This window comes from Caloenas nicobarica, chromosome 2, assembly GCF_036013445.1.
Source record: "Caloenas nicobarica isolate bCalNic1 chromosome 2, bCalNic1.hap1, whole genome shotgun sequence".
NCBI classification, from domain to species: domain Eukaryota; kingdom Metazoa; phylum Chordata; class Aves; order Columbiformes; family Columbidae; genus Caloenas; species Caloenas nicobarica.
Genome location: NC_088246.1, coordinates 165781678 through 165796470, shown reverse-complemented (window position 1 = coordinate 165796470; position 14793 = coordinate 165781678). Strand labels below are relative to the sequence as shown.

The window sequence follows — 14793 nt, the reverse complement described above, 5'->3', positions numbered from 1 at the left end:
CGAGCTGCCAGCCCCGCTGTTCCCCTTTAAACACTCTCTAACCGCACAGCTGCTCTTTGCTCAGCAGCCTCACCCTCGCCGCGGCCCGTCTGCACCCCCGGAAGCCACGGTACCTCCCGCAAACGCGCCCGGGGCCACGAGCTTCCGCTGCCGACCGCCTGCTCCCCGCACGCGCTCGAACCGCTGACTGCGCCCGGCAGCCAATCAGCGCTGAGCTCCCGCCCGTCCCGCCCGGCGGGCGGCGTAGCCGGCCAATGACAAACGGCGTAAGCGCGGCGGGGGCGGGGCCGTCCGCGGCGGGGACCAATGGGCGGGCGGCGCGTGGCGGGCGCCAGCCGAGGGGCGGGTTTGGAGGCGGCGGGAGGGGGCTCAGGGCGCGGCGGGCGGGGACCGGGGGTGCGGTGTCCCGTGGTGACGCGCTGTGTCTCTAGGGGTTGGGGGTCCCGGCGGGCTGGGGCTCCCGAGGGGTTGGGGATCCAGGGACAGAGTGTCCCGGGGGATCGGGGGTTCCGGGGAGATGGGGGTCCCGGGGTCCCTGGGCCTGGGGCGCGGGTGTTACTTGGGGGTCCCTGGACGCCTGTGTCCCACGGGAGGGTCCTCGGGGGGCCCCCGGGGTGTGTGTGGGGGTTCCCGCTGGTGAGCCGAGCCCTCCCCACCCAGGAGCCGAGCCCCTGCAGCCCCATTGCCCTGCCGGCCTCTCCCCCCGCCCCAGTGAGTGACGGGGGGGGTAGAGCTGGGGGGTCTGGGGGGAACAGGGACCCCTGGGGTGATGTGGGACACTGGAGACCCTGGGGTGATGGGGAGGGGGTGCCAGGGACCCACTGGTGACAGTGGGGGGGGTCCTGGGGAGCTTCTGGGGACCACAGTGTGAGGGTCCCAGAGACCCCCTGGGGGGTGGGGGGGGTCCTGGGGCCTTCTGGGTGTTTGGGGGATGGTGGGTGGCACTGAGGGGACCCTGGGGTAATGAGGGGGGGGTCCTGGGATCCATGGGGTGACAGTGAGGATGCCTGGGGGCATCCTGGGAAGCCAAGTATAATAAGTGGGGGGGGGGTCCCAGAGACCCCCTGGCTGATGGTGGGTGGCACTGTGGGGTGTCCTGAGGACCCTGGGGTGATCGTGGGGGGTCCAAGGACACCTCGAGTGGCACTGGGGGGCCCAGTTACCCCCAGTATGACAGTGGGAGGGCATTCCAGAGACCTCATGGGTGACAGTGCAGTGGTCCTGTGACCCCTGGGCATTGGTGGGTGACACCAGGGCTGGTGTTGACTATGTGTGGGTACGGGTGCTGGGTGTCCCCCCTATGGTAGGGTGTTCCCCCTATGATGGGGTGCCCCCACGGGTGACGGGTGCCCCTGCCATCGTGTGTCTCTGCCCCCCACCCTGCAGATGGACCTTCACGCTGGATGACTTTGAGATCGGGTGGCCGCTGGGGAAGGGCAAGCTCGGGAGCGTCTACCTGGCACGGGAGCGGACCACGAAATTCTTGGTGGCCCTGAGGGTCCTCTTCAAGTCCCAGGTGGAGAAGGAAGGGGTGGAGCACCAGCTGCAGCGAGAGAACGAGATCATGGCACACCTCCAGTCGGGAAGCATGGGGTGTCCGGGGGGAGCCTGGGGACCCTGGGTGGTGGTGGTAGGGTCCTGGGGACCTCCTGGGTGGTGGTGGGTGGCACTGGAGTGACAGTGGGGGAGTCTTGGTGTCCCCTGGGTGATGGTGGGGACTGTCCTTGACACCCTGGGGTGACAGCAGAGGGGGGTCCTGGGACTCACCGGGGTGATGGTGTGTGGCACTGGGGCTCTCTAGGTGACACAGGGGGTGTTCTGGGGTCCCTGGGGTGGTGGTAGTGGGGGTCCTGGGGCTTCACCGTCTGTCCCCCCTCCCCTCAGGCACCCCAACATCCTGCGCCTCTACAACTACTTCCACGATGAGTGGCGGGTGTTCCTCATCCTGGAGTACGCACCCGGGGGGGAGCTCTACAAGGAGCTGCAGCGCCAAGGCTGCTTCGATGCCACCCACACTGCCACGGTCAGGTCACCCCAAAACGCGGCACCCCCTGGTCAGTTTGAGGGTGTCCTGACCTATCCCCAGCTGATGGAGGAGCTGCTGCCCCACCCACAGTGGCCACCCTCTGTTCAGTGGGGGACCCTGGGGTTGCATGGGGGTTCCCTGACCAGTTTGGGGGTGCCTTGAGGCCCCAGAATTCCCCCCAGGTGATAGAGGAGCTGTTACCTGCCCCACCATGGCATCCACCCCATATGCAGCCAGGGAGGATGTGGAGGACCCTGGGATGGCACAGGAGCATTTAGGAGACCCTTAGGGGTGGCCCGACCCCCTCGTTTTTTCTCCCCCAGCTGACGGAGGAGGCGGCAGACGCAGTGCTTTACTGCCACGGGAAGAAGGTGATCCACCGGGATATCAAACCTGAGAACCTGCTGCTGGGTCTGATGGAGCAGCTGAAGATCACCGACTTCGGGTGGTCTGTGCACGCCCCCTCCCTCCAGTCCGGCTGTGGGGGGCCCCGTGGGTGTGGGGGAAGCACCCCGTGGGACTGGAGGAGCCGAAGGTCACTGACTTTGTGTGGTCTGTGCACCCTCTCCCCTCTGGTATGACCTGGGGAGGGGCCCTATAGGGCTGGGGGAGCTCTATGGGTGGTCCCCCATGGGGCACCCTGTGGGGACAGGGACACGGCAGGGGCCGAGGACACCCCATGGGGATGGTGTCATCAACCTGGGGGAGAGGGGTGACACATGAGCCCCAAGCACCCCAGGGAGCCCCAACGTGCCAAGGGGGGGCTCCCCCTAACACAGAGCTGCATTCGTGTACCTCCGGAGAGGCGGTGGGCGCGTGAACACGTGGGAGTGTCTCCTCATCGGGTGCCCCCCAGGCGGAGGACGCTGTGTGGGATGCTGGATTACCTTCCCCCCGAGATGGTGGAGGGGCGCGAGCACAACAAGAAGGGGGATCTGTGGTGCCTGGGGGTGCTCTGCTATGAGCTGCTGGTCGGGCACCCTCCCTTCGAGAGCCCCTCCCACAATGAGACCTACCACCGCATCACCAAGGTGGGGACTGCACCCTAGGGACCCCCACCCACCTGGGGAGCACCTCTGGGGACCCACAAGGACCCCAGAGCACCCCCCAGCCTCACATGCTGTGCTTTCATAGGGGGACCCTGCCTCAGAGACCCCATGTTTAGGGAGCTCACACCCCCTGGAACCTCCTGCCATGGGGGCCCTCCCTTTGGGGAGCAGCCCCTGCCCCACATGCTGCTGGGGAACCCAAGGGCTGGGCAGGACTCCAGCATCTGGGGGGCCCCACATACACAGCCCCTGCCCCACACTCCCGAGTCTCACTGTGGGGGAGACCCACGGCTGGGGGGGACCAGAGACCCCAGTGCTGGCTGGGGGTGTCCTTGTGCCCCCTCTATTTCTGGGGTCCCCGAGTCCCCCCGTGTCCCGCCAGGTGGACCTGCACTTCCCGCCCCCCGTGCCCGAGGGTGCCCGCGATCTCATCTCGCGCCTGCTGCGCCGCAGCCCGGCCCAGCGCCTGCCCCTGCGGGACGTGCTGCAGCACCCCTGGGTGCGCAACCCCTCTCGGCGGGTGCTGCCCCCCGCCTACGCACCCCTGCCCCAGTGAGCTCTGATCAAACGCTTGGATTATTAAAGATTTGCAGTAATATAATACATACGTTTTGCAAATCTGCGGGCCGATCGGTGTCACAGTTCTTGTCCAAAGGTGTAAACTACTGCATGAAACAAAAGAAAAGCTCAAAGTCCCCCGCAGCAGCTGCCGAGTGCCAGCACAGGGACACGTGGCTGCTGAGCCCCACGGCTGCGAGACCCGAGAACCATATGCAGAGCAGACTTTCAGGAGACAAAATTCTCAGGAAAGGAAAAATTAATGGAGTAGAATAGCGGGAGGGCTGGCACAAGCTGGGTGCCTCCACAGAGGTCCAACCCGAGCATAGTAAACCATAAACTTTTATATCTTTACAAACCGTTCATACCATGATTCAGTCCAACAGCAATATTTTACTTTGGGGTCTTCTTGCTTCTCTTGGGATCTTTTTCTCTGATTCCACATGGGCCTTTGTTTTGTTCAGCTGTAGACATCGTTTATGGTCCACAGCCTTGCAGGTACTGTTTTGTCTGAATAAATCCTTTCTTCTCAGCGAAGTGCGAAATAGGCCCTCTTTTGCAGATGTCTGTAATGTCTCTGTGTTAGCCTTGGATCGTTACTTTCCCAGCAAAATGCAAACAAGGCCTTATCTTGCGAGTGTTCGGTGTGGTTTGTAGTTGCTTTTGGTAAATATAAGCAGAACTTTACAGTTTAAAATTTTAGCAAATCCAGCTTAACAAGTAACATGAAGCAAAGAGTATATTAAAAATCATACAACCTTATATCTCCAAATAATTCATTATATTTAGTGTGCGTCTATTTAAACTAAATGATTAATATTAAACTTAAATTGGGCTCATCCACCGAGCTCTGAGTAGTAAAACCATGGCCATACAGCTCACTTGTTTAGCAGGGAGAGCTCAAAGTGGGCTCATCCAGGCTGTCATATTTATAGAATGAAGTGGTTGACTCATAGTCCAATTGCACACAGTAGGAAAAGTCTGCACGAGACTCGGTGCGCCCACAAGCCAGCGGCGTTCAGTTGCCGTTCTGCTTCCTTGTGGATCCCCTGGAAGGAGTTCTTGGTCCTTGGCCCTGGAAGGAGCTCAGGCCCCCACCTCCTCTGGAGCCCGCACCAAACTGCTGCTGGTTTGGCGGCGGGGGGACGGGTCGAGTGCATCCGCCACAGGGGCCGCCGGAGACGCGCCGAGGGCCGGCGTGCAACGGGGCTCGGGAGCGGCCCGGGGACACGGGACGGGGTCGCAGGAGCTGCCGGAGCTGGGGGCGGCTGCGCGGGGCGAGCGGGGCCGCGGGAGGAGGCTCAGGGGGAGCTCTGGCGAGCAGGGGACGGCTGCCCCCGCCGGCTGTCGCCTCCTGCCCCTCCGCCGGCTCCGGGGACCTCCCCGGGGGCTGCCCTGAGCCGGCTGCCTGCAGCCCCCAGGAGCCGGCCGCAGCGAGCGCTCCGCAGCCTCCCACCCCTCACCCTCCCCGTTAATGCACAGCATCCACCGAGACACGAACACGCTTCCAGACACAGCTATTGACAGTTGAAGGGGACCTGAGTGAAGGCTGTGGCTCCTTGGAGAGGGCAGAGCCGCTCAACCTCCCCTGCTCCTCGGAGGGGTCCAGCTGAAGTGGAAAAAGGCGGAGTTGGGGGGCGGAGTTGCAATTATTTGGGTAAATCATCAGTGGGTGTTTATAACAACGGAGCTCAAAAGGCTCTTTTTAAAATCGCCAGCCCATTATGCGGAAAAGATACAAATTTGGGCATATTTTGGCCCAAAATACAGCTCCAGCGCAAATGGGGAGGCGGAGGGGAAGGTCAGGGCTTTTAATTCTGTGGTTTGGGGGAAGCTTGTCCTGTTTGGAGCATTTTCAACAGCATGCTGGGAAATGGGATAGCTTGGAGAACCCCAAATTGCGGACGAAATGGTTAATAAAAGAGTTTCATGCTACTGCCTTGAGGCAGAAGTGCTGAAAAAAAACCCAAAACACCCCCCTTTTTTTCTTTGGACTTTCCTCCTTTTAAATGAAAATAAAAATATTTGGTGTTTTCAGCACCAGCAGTGGAGGTGGGGAGGAAACGGCTCCAAAAACATTCCTAAAACCACCCGGATTTAACCCAAATCTTGCTGGGGGGGGGGAATAAATGCCTTCCAGTATCCCTAGTATGTCCAGTTCCCACCCCCACCAGCCTTTTCCCCTCTGAAGGTTCACTTCAGCTGAAAATTGGCTTTTAGGGCTTTTTAGCAGCAGAAATGACGCCCGGCCGGGCGCCAGAGCCGGCACGTCACGGCCGGGCTGCAGTCCCCCGCACGCGAGAGGCGGCAACAGGCGCGGCGGCAGCACCGCACGGGCAGCACCGCACCGGCAGCACCGCACGGCAGCACCGCATGGGCAGCGCCGCACGGCAGCACCGCACGGGCCGCGCCGCACGGGCAGCACCGCACGGGCAGCACCGCACCGGCAGCACCGCACGGCAGCACCGCATGGGCAGCGCCGCACGGCAGCACCGCACGGGCAGCACCGCACGGCAGCACCGCACGGGCCGCGCCGCACGGGCAGCGCCGCACGGCAGCGCCGCACGGCAGCGCCGCACGGGCAGCGCCGCACGGGCCGCGCCGGACGGGCCGCGCCGCACCACACGGCCGCTCCGGGCGGACGGCAGCGCGGAGCACGGCGGCGGCGTGTGGGAGCGATACCTGTGTTTCTAACTCTTAGACTGTATTTGAAGGAACCAGAGAACTCAAGAGTTCAGGAGAATATTGAGGTAGCGACCTTTCAAGAGCAACCAAGCTCGTAACCGGACCCGTAAAATCGGCATAGATTTACAACATAGGCTTTGAAAACAGGTAACTGAGAAGTAACTGAGAATCATGAGAACGCCACTTGGCATTGCTTAAACAGATGGCTTGTGTTAGTAAGGACTATGCAATTTTTCTGCCAATATGAGGCGTGTATGAGCAAGTGGCCGCCGGCGGACCTATGAAGGGACACCCCCGGTCCGTCCCCGGGCTGACTAAGAAATGGTGCATTTCAAAGCCAAAAGGGTGTTTTTGAAGAGGCCGTTACTTTGCCGATTTTCCGGGACGGGGAGCAGCGAGGTGCACGGGGGCCGGGTAGGACGTGCGCGGGGGTGCCCTGCAGCGGGGCAGCCAGGCGGGATCACCCGCGGCAGACGATTCACCCGGGCCAAGCCGCACCGGAGAAGCCGCTGCGGGGACCCGAGCCACGGCGGGGAATCCACAGCGGATCATCCGCGGCGACGCCTCCCACTGAGACAAAGCAAGACCCACGGAGGGGCTGCATTTCGGGGAGAAAGCCGCAAGCGAAAGAGCAAAGAGAGACAAAAGACCCAATTCTGTTTTTCACCAGTGCAAGGTCCCCGGGGGGGGTGCACCGTTCCCGGAGGTGCTGCAATACCGGGACGATGCGCGGAGCGGAGGGAGCAAGCTCCGGATCCAACTCCCAGGCCCAAAAACCGTTTAATATAAAGTCCTCTCATCGAGGACGTATCAGAGATTAAACTGATAAGAACAGATACTACACTCGATCTTAGCCAAAAGGCCGAGAAGCGATGCCCCCCCGCGCCGCCCCACACACTTCCACACGCTCCACCTCGCGGTCACACTCCCCGCGCCCGCCCCGCCTCCCGCCCCCCGCCCCGCCCCCCGCCCCTCGCTCTCTCCCACGGGCTCGCGGCCGCTGGCCCCCGCCCAGCCCCGGACAGCTCCGCGCCGGGGCCTCCCGGCGGCCCGGCGAGCCCTCGGCGGCGCTATTTGCGTAGCCGCGCCTCGGGTTTGCCTGCGCCCCGCCCCGGCGCCGCCCCGCCCCTGCTGCTCCCTCTCGGCGGCCTCGTCGGCAGCACCCGCACGGCGACTCGCGTTCTCCCCGCCCACTCGCCTCCCTGCCCGAGCCCCGAGACGCTTCGCGTATTCCGCGCGACTTTTGCTTCTGTTCCATTCGACCTCGTTTAGTCCCAGATCGTGTCTGTTTCCACGTCCAGCTCTTCCTTTCCTTTTGCTTTCGGTAAGATTCCTTCTTCCCGGCGGTCCGTTCGACCACCGCTCTTCTGATTTGCGTGCCCCCGCCCTTAGTGGCAACGCGGGGCGCGGGCGCAGAGCGGCACTGCGCATGCGCGGCTCTGGAGGGGCGGCGCCGGGGGCTTCTTCCCGGCCCCGGGCTCGGGCTGCCGCCCTGCCCCGCTCCGCCTTGCTCCCCCCGCCCCCGCGGCACACCCAGCTCCAGGCGGCCCGGGGCACGCCTGTGCTCTGGCGGAGGCTCTCGCCCTGTGTGCGGGGGCCCGCACGGACAAGTCCCCGTTCGGGGCTGATTCCCCCCTAATGGGGGTGAGAATAGAGGGAAAAGGAGAAGGGGGAGGTGGCAGCTTTTCAAAGTGCTTTTATATCTTTTTTTTCTTTTTACTTCAGAAGCATATTGAGCCAGCTTGAGTTTTTAAATCCTTTCTATAAACGGGGTGTCTTTGCATTTAAAAACCTTCTATAGCACTGACGTTTACTCTTATGCCTCTTCATCCATCTGCAGCTGGATTTGGGGAATATGTTTGTTCTCTTTCTGCCCCCACCGGCCCTCCTCAGGAGCGGACCTGAGCGAGGGCTGCGCTCCAGCAGGGTGGGGATGGGCGAGCGCCCCGCCGAGACGCTGATCCGAGTGAGGGCTGCGGTTCCCCTGGGAGCCCTCTGGCAAAGCGTCGGGAAAAACGCTCCTAGCCTTCTCTTTTTAAACGTTTAGAACTAACACGCACCTGCTCAAGTACACCTCATCAATTATAAGCTGCGCCTCTTTGGCAGTCACACTTTAAACAATGCAAGCCAACGTGTAAATTAGACCATTTTCACTTTCTCTTTAAAGTCTCCTTTATGACAGAAAGAAAAATCAGTGAGACATGAAACATGGCTTTACTTCAAAAAAAAAAAAAAAAAAGTCTCCAGCGCTGCAGTCCATTATCAGGCGACCGAAAAGGACCGGCAGATTCGCTAAGGCAGCAGGCTGTACTGCAGCACGCAGAGGAACAGGTTTCTGTGACATCTCCACTGTTACAAGCGAGAACCCAAAGACCAGCGATGCCACCAATACCTTTCCAAGACCTGCTGTGCTGGGCTCTTTGGAAGGAAATGGACTTGGGGTTTTTTTGTTCTAAAGAGAGCCAGCACTCTTGTTGCTGATGACTTCTACTGCAAGTACATCACCTCGGAAGATCCATCTGAGGAAGGTTCATAAAACGCAACTTCTCGGAGTGAGGAAGATTGCCATTTTGGAAGATCGCTTTCCAACCGAATCCAGAATTCCGCGCTGTAGGTTAAGGAACAAGGACATTGTTGAAGCAATAACTCACCAAAACCACATCGGGACTCACTGTCACCGGTTACAAGGCTGCTAGCGCTTCTTGGGAAACAAGCAAACGCACAAGAAGCAAAGCCGATCTGTGCAGGTGCCTGCATCTCAGTCAGCTTTTCGACTACTACCCTAAGATATTTTAGAAACTTACTGACTGAACAAGCACAAAGCGTTTATCATTAAAACAGTCTGTTTCTTCTGAACATCTGAGCTCTTACTAACAGCTGGCTTTCCTGTTTTAGGACAAAAATCATTTCCACTCTGTCATATAATAGTAAGCACACAGAAACAGGCGATTATTCCTTCAGGAAGGTAAAATAAACAGAGAGAAGGAAACTTTGCGTAGGCACACCACGCTGCGGAACAGGCCTTATGTTTAGTACGTGTGTTAAAACATTGCGTATTGAAAAGATAGGAGAGTGGGCGCACTCTTCACGTTTACTCTAAAGTCCACTCTACAAGTACCTAAGGAAGAATGCAGACGCACATCAGACGTACCTTCTACCTGCAGACCACTCTGGATTCTTTCCATCTGTCTTGTACTTTCACGGCAGAAGATGGGGCAACCGCGGTGAGACGGTGGCAGTGGACATCCAGCTGAAAGGGGAAAAAAAACCTTCAGCATAAAGATGGGTAGAATCTTAAGCTTCCTTGCTTCCTTTTTTTTTTTTTTCTTTTTTTTTTTTTTTTAAATGAAGGCCACAACCGAGTGGAGGAAAACTTATTCTGCACCATCTTTGGTAGAGCTATGGATACAGGCCATTAGAGCGTTTGTGTTTTTTAGACAATCGGGCGCTTTTTTAAACTCCACAGATGCCCCAGTTTCCCTAGAACGCACTCTCCCACACGCAGATAAAAAGTATCAATATCCAAATTCTGCGGAATATACAAACCCACCTACAGCGTTGGGGTCACCACACGTTTTATGTAGGCAGTATCTAAACCAAACCACCAAAGACAAGAACCTTCTCTCTGTTGATGGGGTCTTACCCGCATCCCAGGCTGGTCAGATGATGTGCGGTCCCTTCCAGGAATTCCCTGGGGCTGGCGTAAGGTTCCAGAGATCCTGGGATCCATGCGCTACGTTCTGGAGAGGAGTGAATGACAAAGCAGAAATAAATCCTGTAAGAATCCTTCTCTAAAATACCGTACATCAACAATGACAGTTATAAGTCACAGAGACTCCTCATTTTCTCTCTGCCTCTCCAAACAGTAATAAACGAGTCCCAAAGGACAGAAAACACCAGGATAGGCTGGAAACAACAACAAACCCCACACATCAGAAACGGTGCCAAGCACCTTCCTTAACACTTAAGCGACTCAAACAAAAATAAATGACAAGACCCCTCAGGAGAGCTGTCAAGAAAGACGAACGAGTCCACAGAGAGCGATACTAAAGCCCTCCTCCCGAGAGGACCATGTGGGGGACAGAGGCACTTGGAAGGGACGTGGTTTGACGAGGCCACTTGGCACACACATTGATTCTGGTGCCTGGAAGGACAATGGAGGGGACATGAGGGGACAGTGGCACACGAAGGGTACGGAGGGATGTGGGGAGCTGATCGGGGTGCCTGCGATGGCTCCAGGGCACGCGGCCCAAAGGAGAGGTCCCGCAGCAACTGGAGGCCACGTGAAGGGCTCTGGGTCAGAAGAAAGGCAAACAGAGGCCTCTGGGCTGCAAAATACACAAACAGGTCCCCAGGCAACAAGAACACGGGGGGCGGCTACAAGGAAGGTAAATGGGGGCTCCGAGGTGCCCCAAAAGACAAGCTCAGCTGTCCCGAGAGGAGCAGGTGGAAATCAGAGGAGTTCTGAGGGGACTGGGGGGCAAAGAGGGGGGTCTTCAGGGGAAAAGAGGGAAAAATGAGGCCTCTGGGGTGTGCCAAGAGCAAATGGGGAAGTTTTGAGGGGAAGAGAGAGGGAAAAAGAGGGAAATTTAATGGGGTAGAAGGTCAAACAGGAACTTTGATGCCACCAAAGAGCCTGTGGGGACCAAAAGGCAGGCGGGGCAATCACAGAGGAACTGGAAGGAAACGGGTTTCTGAGGGAACAAGGTGGCTGCTAAAAAGCTTTTGGGAGGCCCAGAGGCAAATGGATGTGTCCTGAGGAGAGCAAATCGAAAGGTTCTTGCCTCTGAGAAGTTGTCCTTGGCTTCTGTTCCACCAGCAGCCGTCCTGTGGTCTCGGCACAGCCTGGGGATCCCTGACCTGCACCACCACAACCCTTCGCAGGACCTTGGGCAGTTCCAGAACCTGAAAGACAAACAGCAACTATTTCTCCAGGACAGCTTTGATGTAGTTTTTTTTGTTTTTCCCCCCACAGAAGACAGGGAAATTTCTCCTCCCCACAGTACTGCTAAACACCCCACTCAAGATTCTTCAGGCATTTTTGGACTGTACGCCCCCCCTTTTTGAAGTGAATCCAACCATCTCTGACTCAGCGGCTCCTCCACAGCATCAGCGCACACCCCAGTGACATTGGGGTGCCCCAAATGACATCATCACCCCACAAAGTCCCCCCTTTTTATTCACCATCTCCCCCCGCCAAAAAAACCCCAGGAAACAAGGGAAAGAGTGCCAACTGGCAGCTCATTACTTTAATAATGCCATTTGCATATGTACATACCGCAGCCCCCAGAACAGGGTATCTCCTTGGAATATAAAGGGGGGGCAGCGCCCAAATGGTCGCAGCCCCCCCAGCCCCCATCCCGCAGACCGGCAGCTGCTCCACGGCGGGAGGGGGACAGAGGATGGTGCCGCGTCTCTTGCTCAAGCTCTGCTCTGCCACGTTCGCCCTCCTGGGCTGGGGGATCCGCTGAGCAGTGACGCTCACAACACCCCCTCTGAAAAACAAAAATTCCAAATGGGACTTCAGCATATTAAAAAAGTAGCACAGAAGAAAGTAGAGGGATTCTGTCAGAATAAGGGACAGGAGAGCAGTTGAGCTAACAAAGGATTCCAGGTGAACAGGTCAGCCTGAAATGCAACACATCCTTTAAAAGCTAGAGCTGAAATGGGTATCTGTTGTAGGCTTTGGGGAAGGGCAGAGACATCCCAGTGTTGGCTGGTAGGTCCAAGCATCATTCAGGCCCCTTTAGTTTAAAACCAACCCCACACCACACAAAAACCAACAACAGGAATTCAGCCACTTTATAGCAGCCTTAGGGGTTGGGAAGCTGCAGGTGGGAGATGCAGAGGGCTGCTGGCTGTTAATTATGACATTAATTAGTTGTGGAGGAAGTTTGAGTCTCCCACCTCTGGCAGTTTGACCCTCTCCATGCAATGGGGAGCGGGGGACGCAAAGGGCAGCCCCAGGGGGACAAACCTCCAGGCTCCTCTTCTCTTTCCAGACATCTTGAGGTTCCCACTGGAGGCAGATTCGGGGCGATACTGGAGAGGTGAGTTGGGCTTCAGGGCCAACATTTGGGTTCAGTGCCTGTGGCTGATGCCCGGATTCAGCATTCCGAGCTGCAAAGTCTGGAGTTGATGCTCCAGTGCAACATTTAGAGCTGATAATTAGGTGTAACATGCAGGGCTGATGCTTGAGTGCAACATCCAGGTACCATACTCAGGGTTGATGCTCCAGTGCAATATTTACAGCTGATAATCACGTGCAACTTTTGGAGCTGGTGATACAGTGCAAAGCCCAGGGTTGAAGCTCAGGTGCAGCATTTCATGCTGAGGCTTAGGTGCAATATTTGGAGCTGGTGCTCAGTTGCAATTCCCAGGGCTGATGCTTCAGTGCAAGATTTAGATCTAATAACTAGGTGCAACATCCAGGACTGATGCTGAGAAGCAGCATTTGAAACTGATGCTCCAGTATAACAATTAGAGCTGATAATTAGGAGCAAGATTTGGAGCTGCTGCTCCAGTGCAGCACCCAGGGCTGACACCCTGGTGCACCAAACCCCACTAACACTGGACCCAGCCACAGCTCACCCCTAAATCCTGGTGTCAGCAAACAGTCGGACTGCGGGACACCGGGAATCCCCCCAGGAACCAAACATTTTGAGTCTCTCCGTTGCATTTTGAGGCTGCACAGCTTTGCTAGGGGGTGGCACTGCCGGGCCATGGAAGTTTGTCCTAGTGCCTACTGGGTGCTGGGGGTGGCCCGGGAATTCGTGTTCCATAAAGTTTGTTTCAGTCTCAGCCCTGAACAAGGGGCTTGGGCTGTGGGCCAGTGGCTGCGGCAGCTTCAGGTACTCACCTGTCCCAGCCCCACATCTGTGCCCCACAGCCACGTGCCCCAACACCTCAAGGTGGATTTACATTGTGCCGATGGGCAGGTGGATTTCAACAACATCAACAGCAAGACTGAAATCTTTACCTTCCCCCCAGCTGCTTTCACCAGGGAATGACTCCAGCTGTTGCTCTGGCTGGGTGAGGGGCCAGGTCTGCTCACCCTCTGTCCCTAAACCCCCCAAAAAACCACCCTGAACACCCCAAAACCAGACCCTTCCACCACCCCAACAAACCCCCTGCTCAAATAACAGCCCTAACCCTCCCCCTGCAGCCCCATTTGCTTTTCCTTTTAATTTTTAGCAAAATTAATTCAAATTTCATCCTCCTGTTCCTCACCAGGTTTTCACAGACTCAAAATTTCCCTTCAATGCCATTTTTTGCAGCTCTGCCTTGAAGTGGGAAAAACCCAATGGAATATCTTGCTTTCCACCACAGCTTTGCAGCACTCATCCCAAATCCCTTTTCCAAAGCAAAACTCACTCCGAATGCACATTTTCCCCACACAATTATTATTCTTTAAAGAGGGAAAAAAAATAACGAAAGAAGATAAAATTACACACAGACCCAGAGCAGAGCAGGATTTTGAATGCTGGGGAGAGGGGCTGCACTTGAGGGCTATATTTTGCCAGTTTAATGCTTTTTGTTCATTTTTTCCCTCCCCATCACACTGCATTCCTCCACAAGAAAATAGTTTCAATAGGAGAACAGGGAGATTTTTGTTTCACTGGCTATTTATCAATAGAAATAAGACCCAGAAAAACAGGGAGAACAGCCCCCCTCCCAAAAAAAAAAAAAAAAAAAAAAAAGAAAAACCCCAAACAAACAAAAGCTTCATTTGAGAAAAAAAAGGGGGGGGGGGCCTTGCTGCTGCTGGTAGACATCTCGTAGGAAGGTTTTGCAAGTTACTGCTTAAGATTTGCACAGAAATTAGGGGAAAACGGGATAAAACCACTTCTTGCGCCTCCTGGGATTGCTCAGGCTGGGACCTCCCCATGGTTTTGCAATCGATGCCAGGATGCAGATGAGGAAAGAGACCACAGGTGGGATTTTATCCCCCATTTCACCACCTACAAGTGATCAAAGGGAAAAAAATAAAGCCAGCATGTTGAGGCAGCAGAGAGTCATTACTAGGGTTAAACCACACAATAAAGCGCTGTTACCAGGTAGTGCAGGCAGGACTAGGCAGGTCTCTGTCTCTCACAGCCCCAATCCCGCTGGCTCCGCTGCCAGACTTACTTCCTCTTGTCTGCAAAGACTTGTGACATCAGCCCGAGGAAAAGGAGAAACCACCAGCAAAAGCAACAGAAAGGGCAGCTGCTTTCATCTTCAGAGCCCTAATTTTAAACAAGGTTCCTGACAAACCCACAGATCGCCACTAAACCCAAATCACAGCCTGGCTTGGTTGTGGAATTAGTCATTTTCCCACTTGACTCACAGTGAGGTAGATCATAAGTGAAGTCACGCTCAAAACACAAGAGCTCATTACAGCACAAGGTCCAGTGGTACTTCATGTCCTGAGTGTAAATCAAAGTGCTTCTTCACAGCATCCTGCTTCAACAAAGTTGTTCCTAACGCTCCGTT

The 14793-nt window shown here is 56.6% G+C and overlaps 2 protein-coding genes and 1 non-coding gene across 3 annotated transcripts; 2 read left to right on the top strand and 1 right to left on the bottom strand.

The window, feature by feature from the left end:
- Positions 1–1502: 1502 nt before the first annotated feature.
- Positions 1503–2607, top strand: LOC135985070 (aurora kinase B-like; the record flags this gene model as incomplete). Its single annotated transcript, XM_065627989.1, has 3 exons — positions 1503–1516; positions 1885–2023; positions 2350–2607. Coding segments are annotated over 3 exons (411 nt in total), but the record flags the coding sequence as incomplete, so codon positions are not given.
- Positions 2608–2745: 138 nt separating this feature from the next.
- LOC135985168 (uncharacterized) lies at positions 2746–3638 on the top strand. The gene is made up of 2 exons (XM_065628198.1): positions 2746–3057; positions 3161–3638. The coding sequence occupies exons 1-2, from the start codon at positions 2746–2748 to the stop codon at positions 3629–3631; spliced, it is 783 nt and encodes a 260-aa protein (XP_065484270.1). The 3' UTR covers positions 3632–3638.
- Positions 3639–7002: 3364 nt separating this feature from the next.
- LOC135986367 (U2 spliceosomal RNA) lies at positions 7003–7192 on the bottom strand. The gene has a single exon (XR_010605888.1). It is a non-coding gene; the product is annotated as a U2 spliceosomal RNA (small nuclear RNA).
- Positions 7193–14793: the final 7601 nt, after the last annotated feature.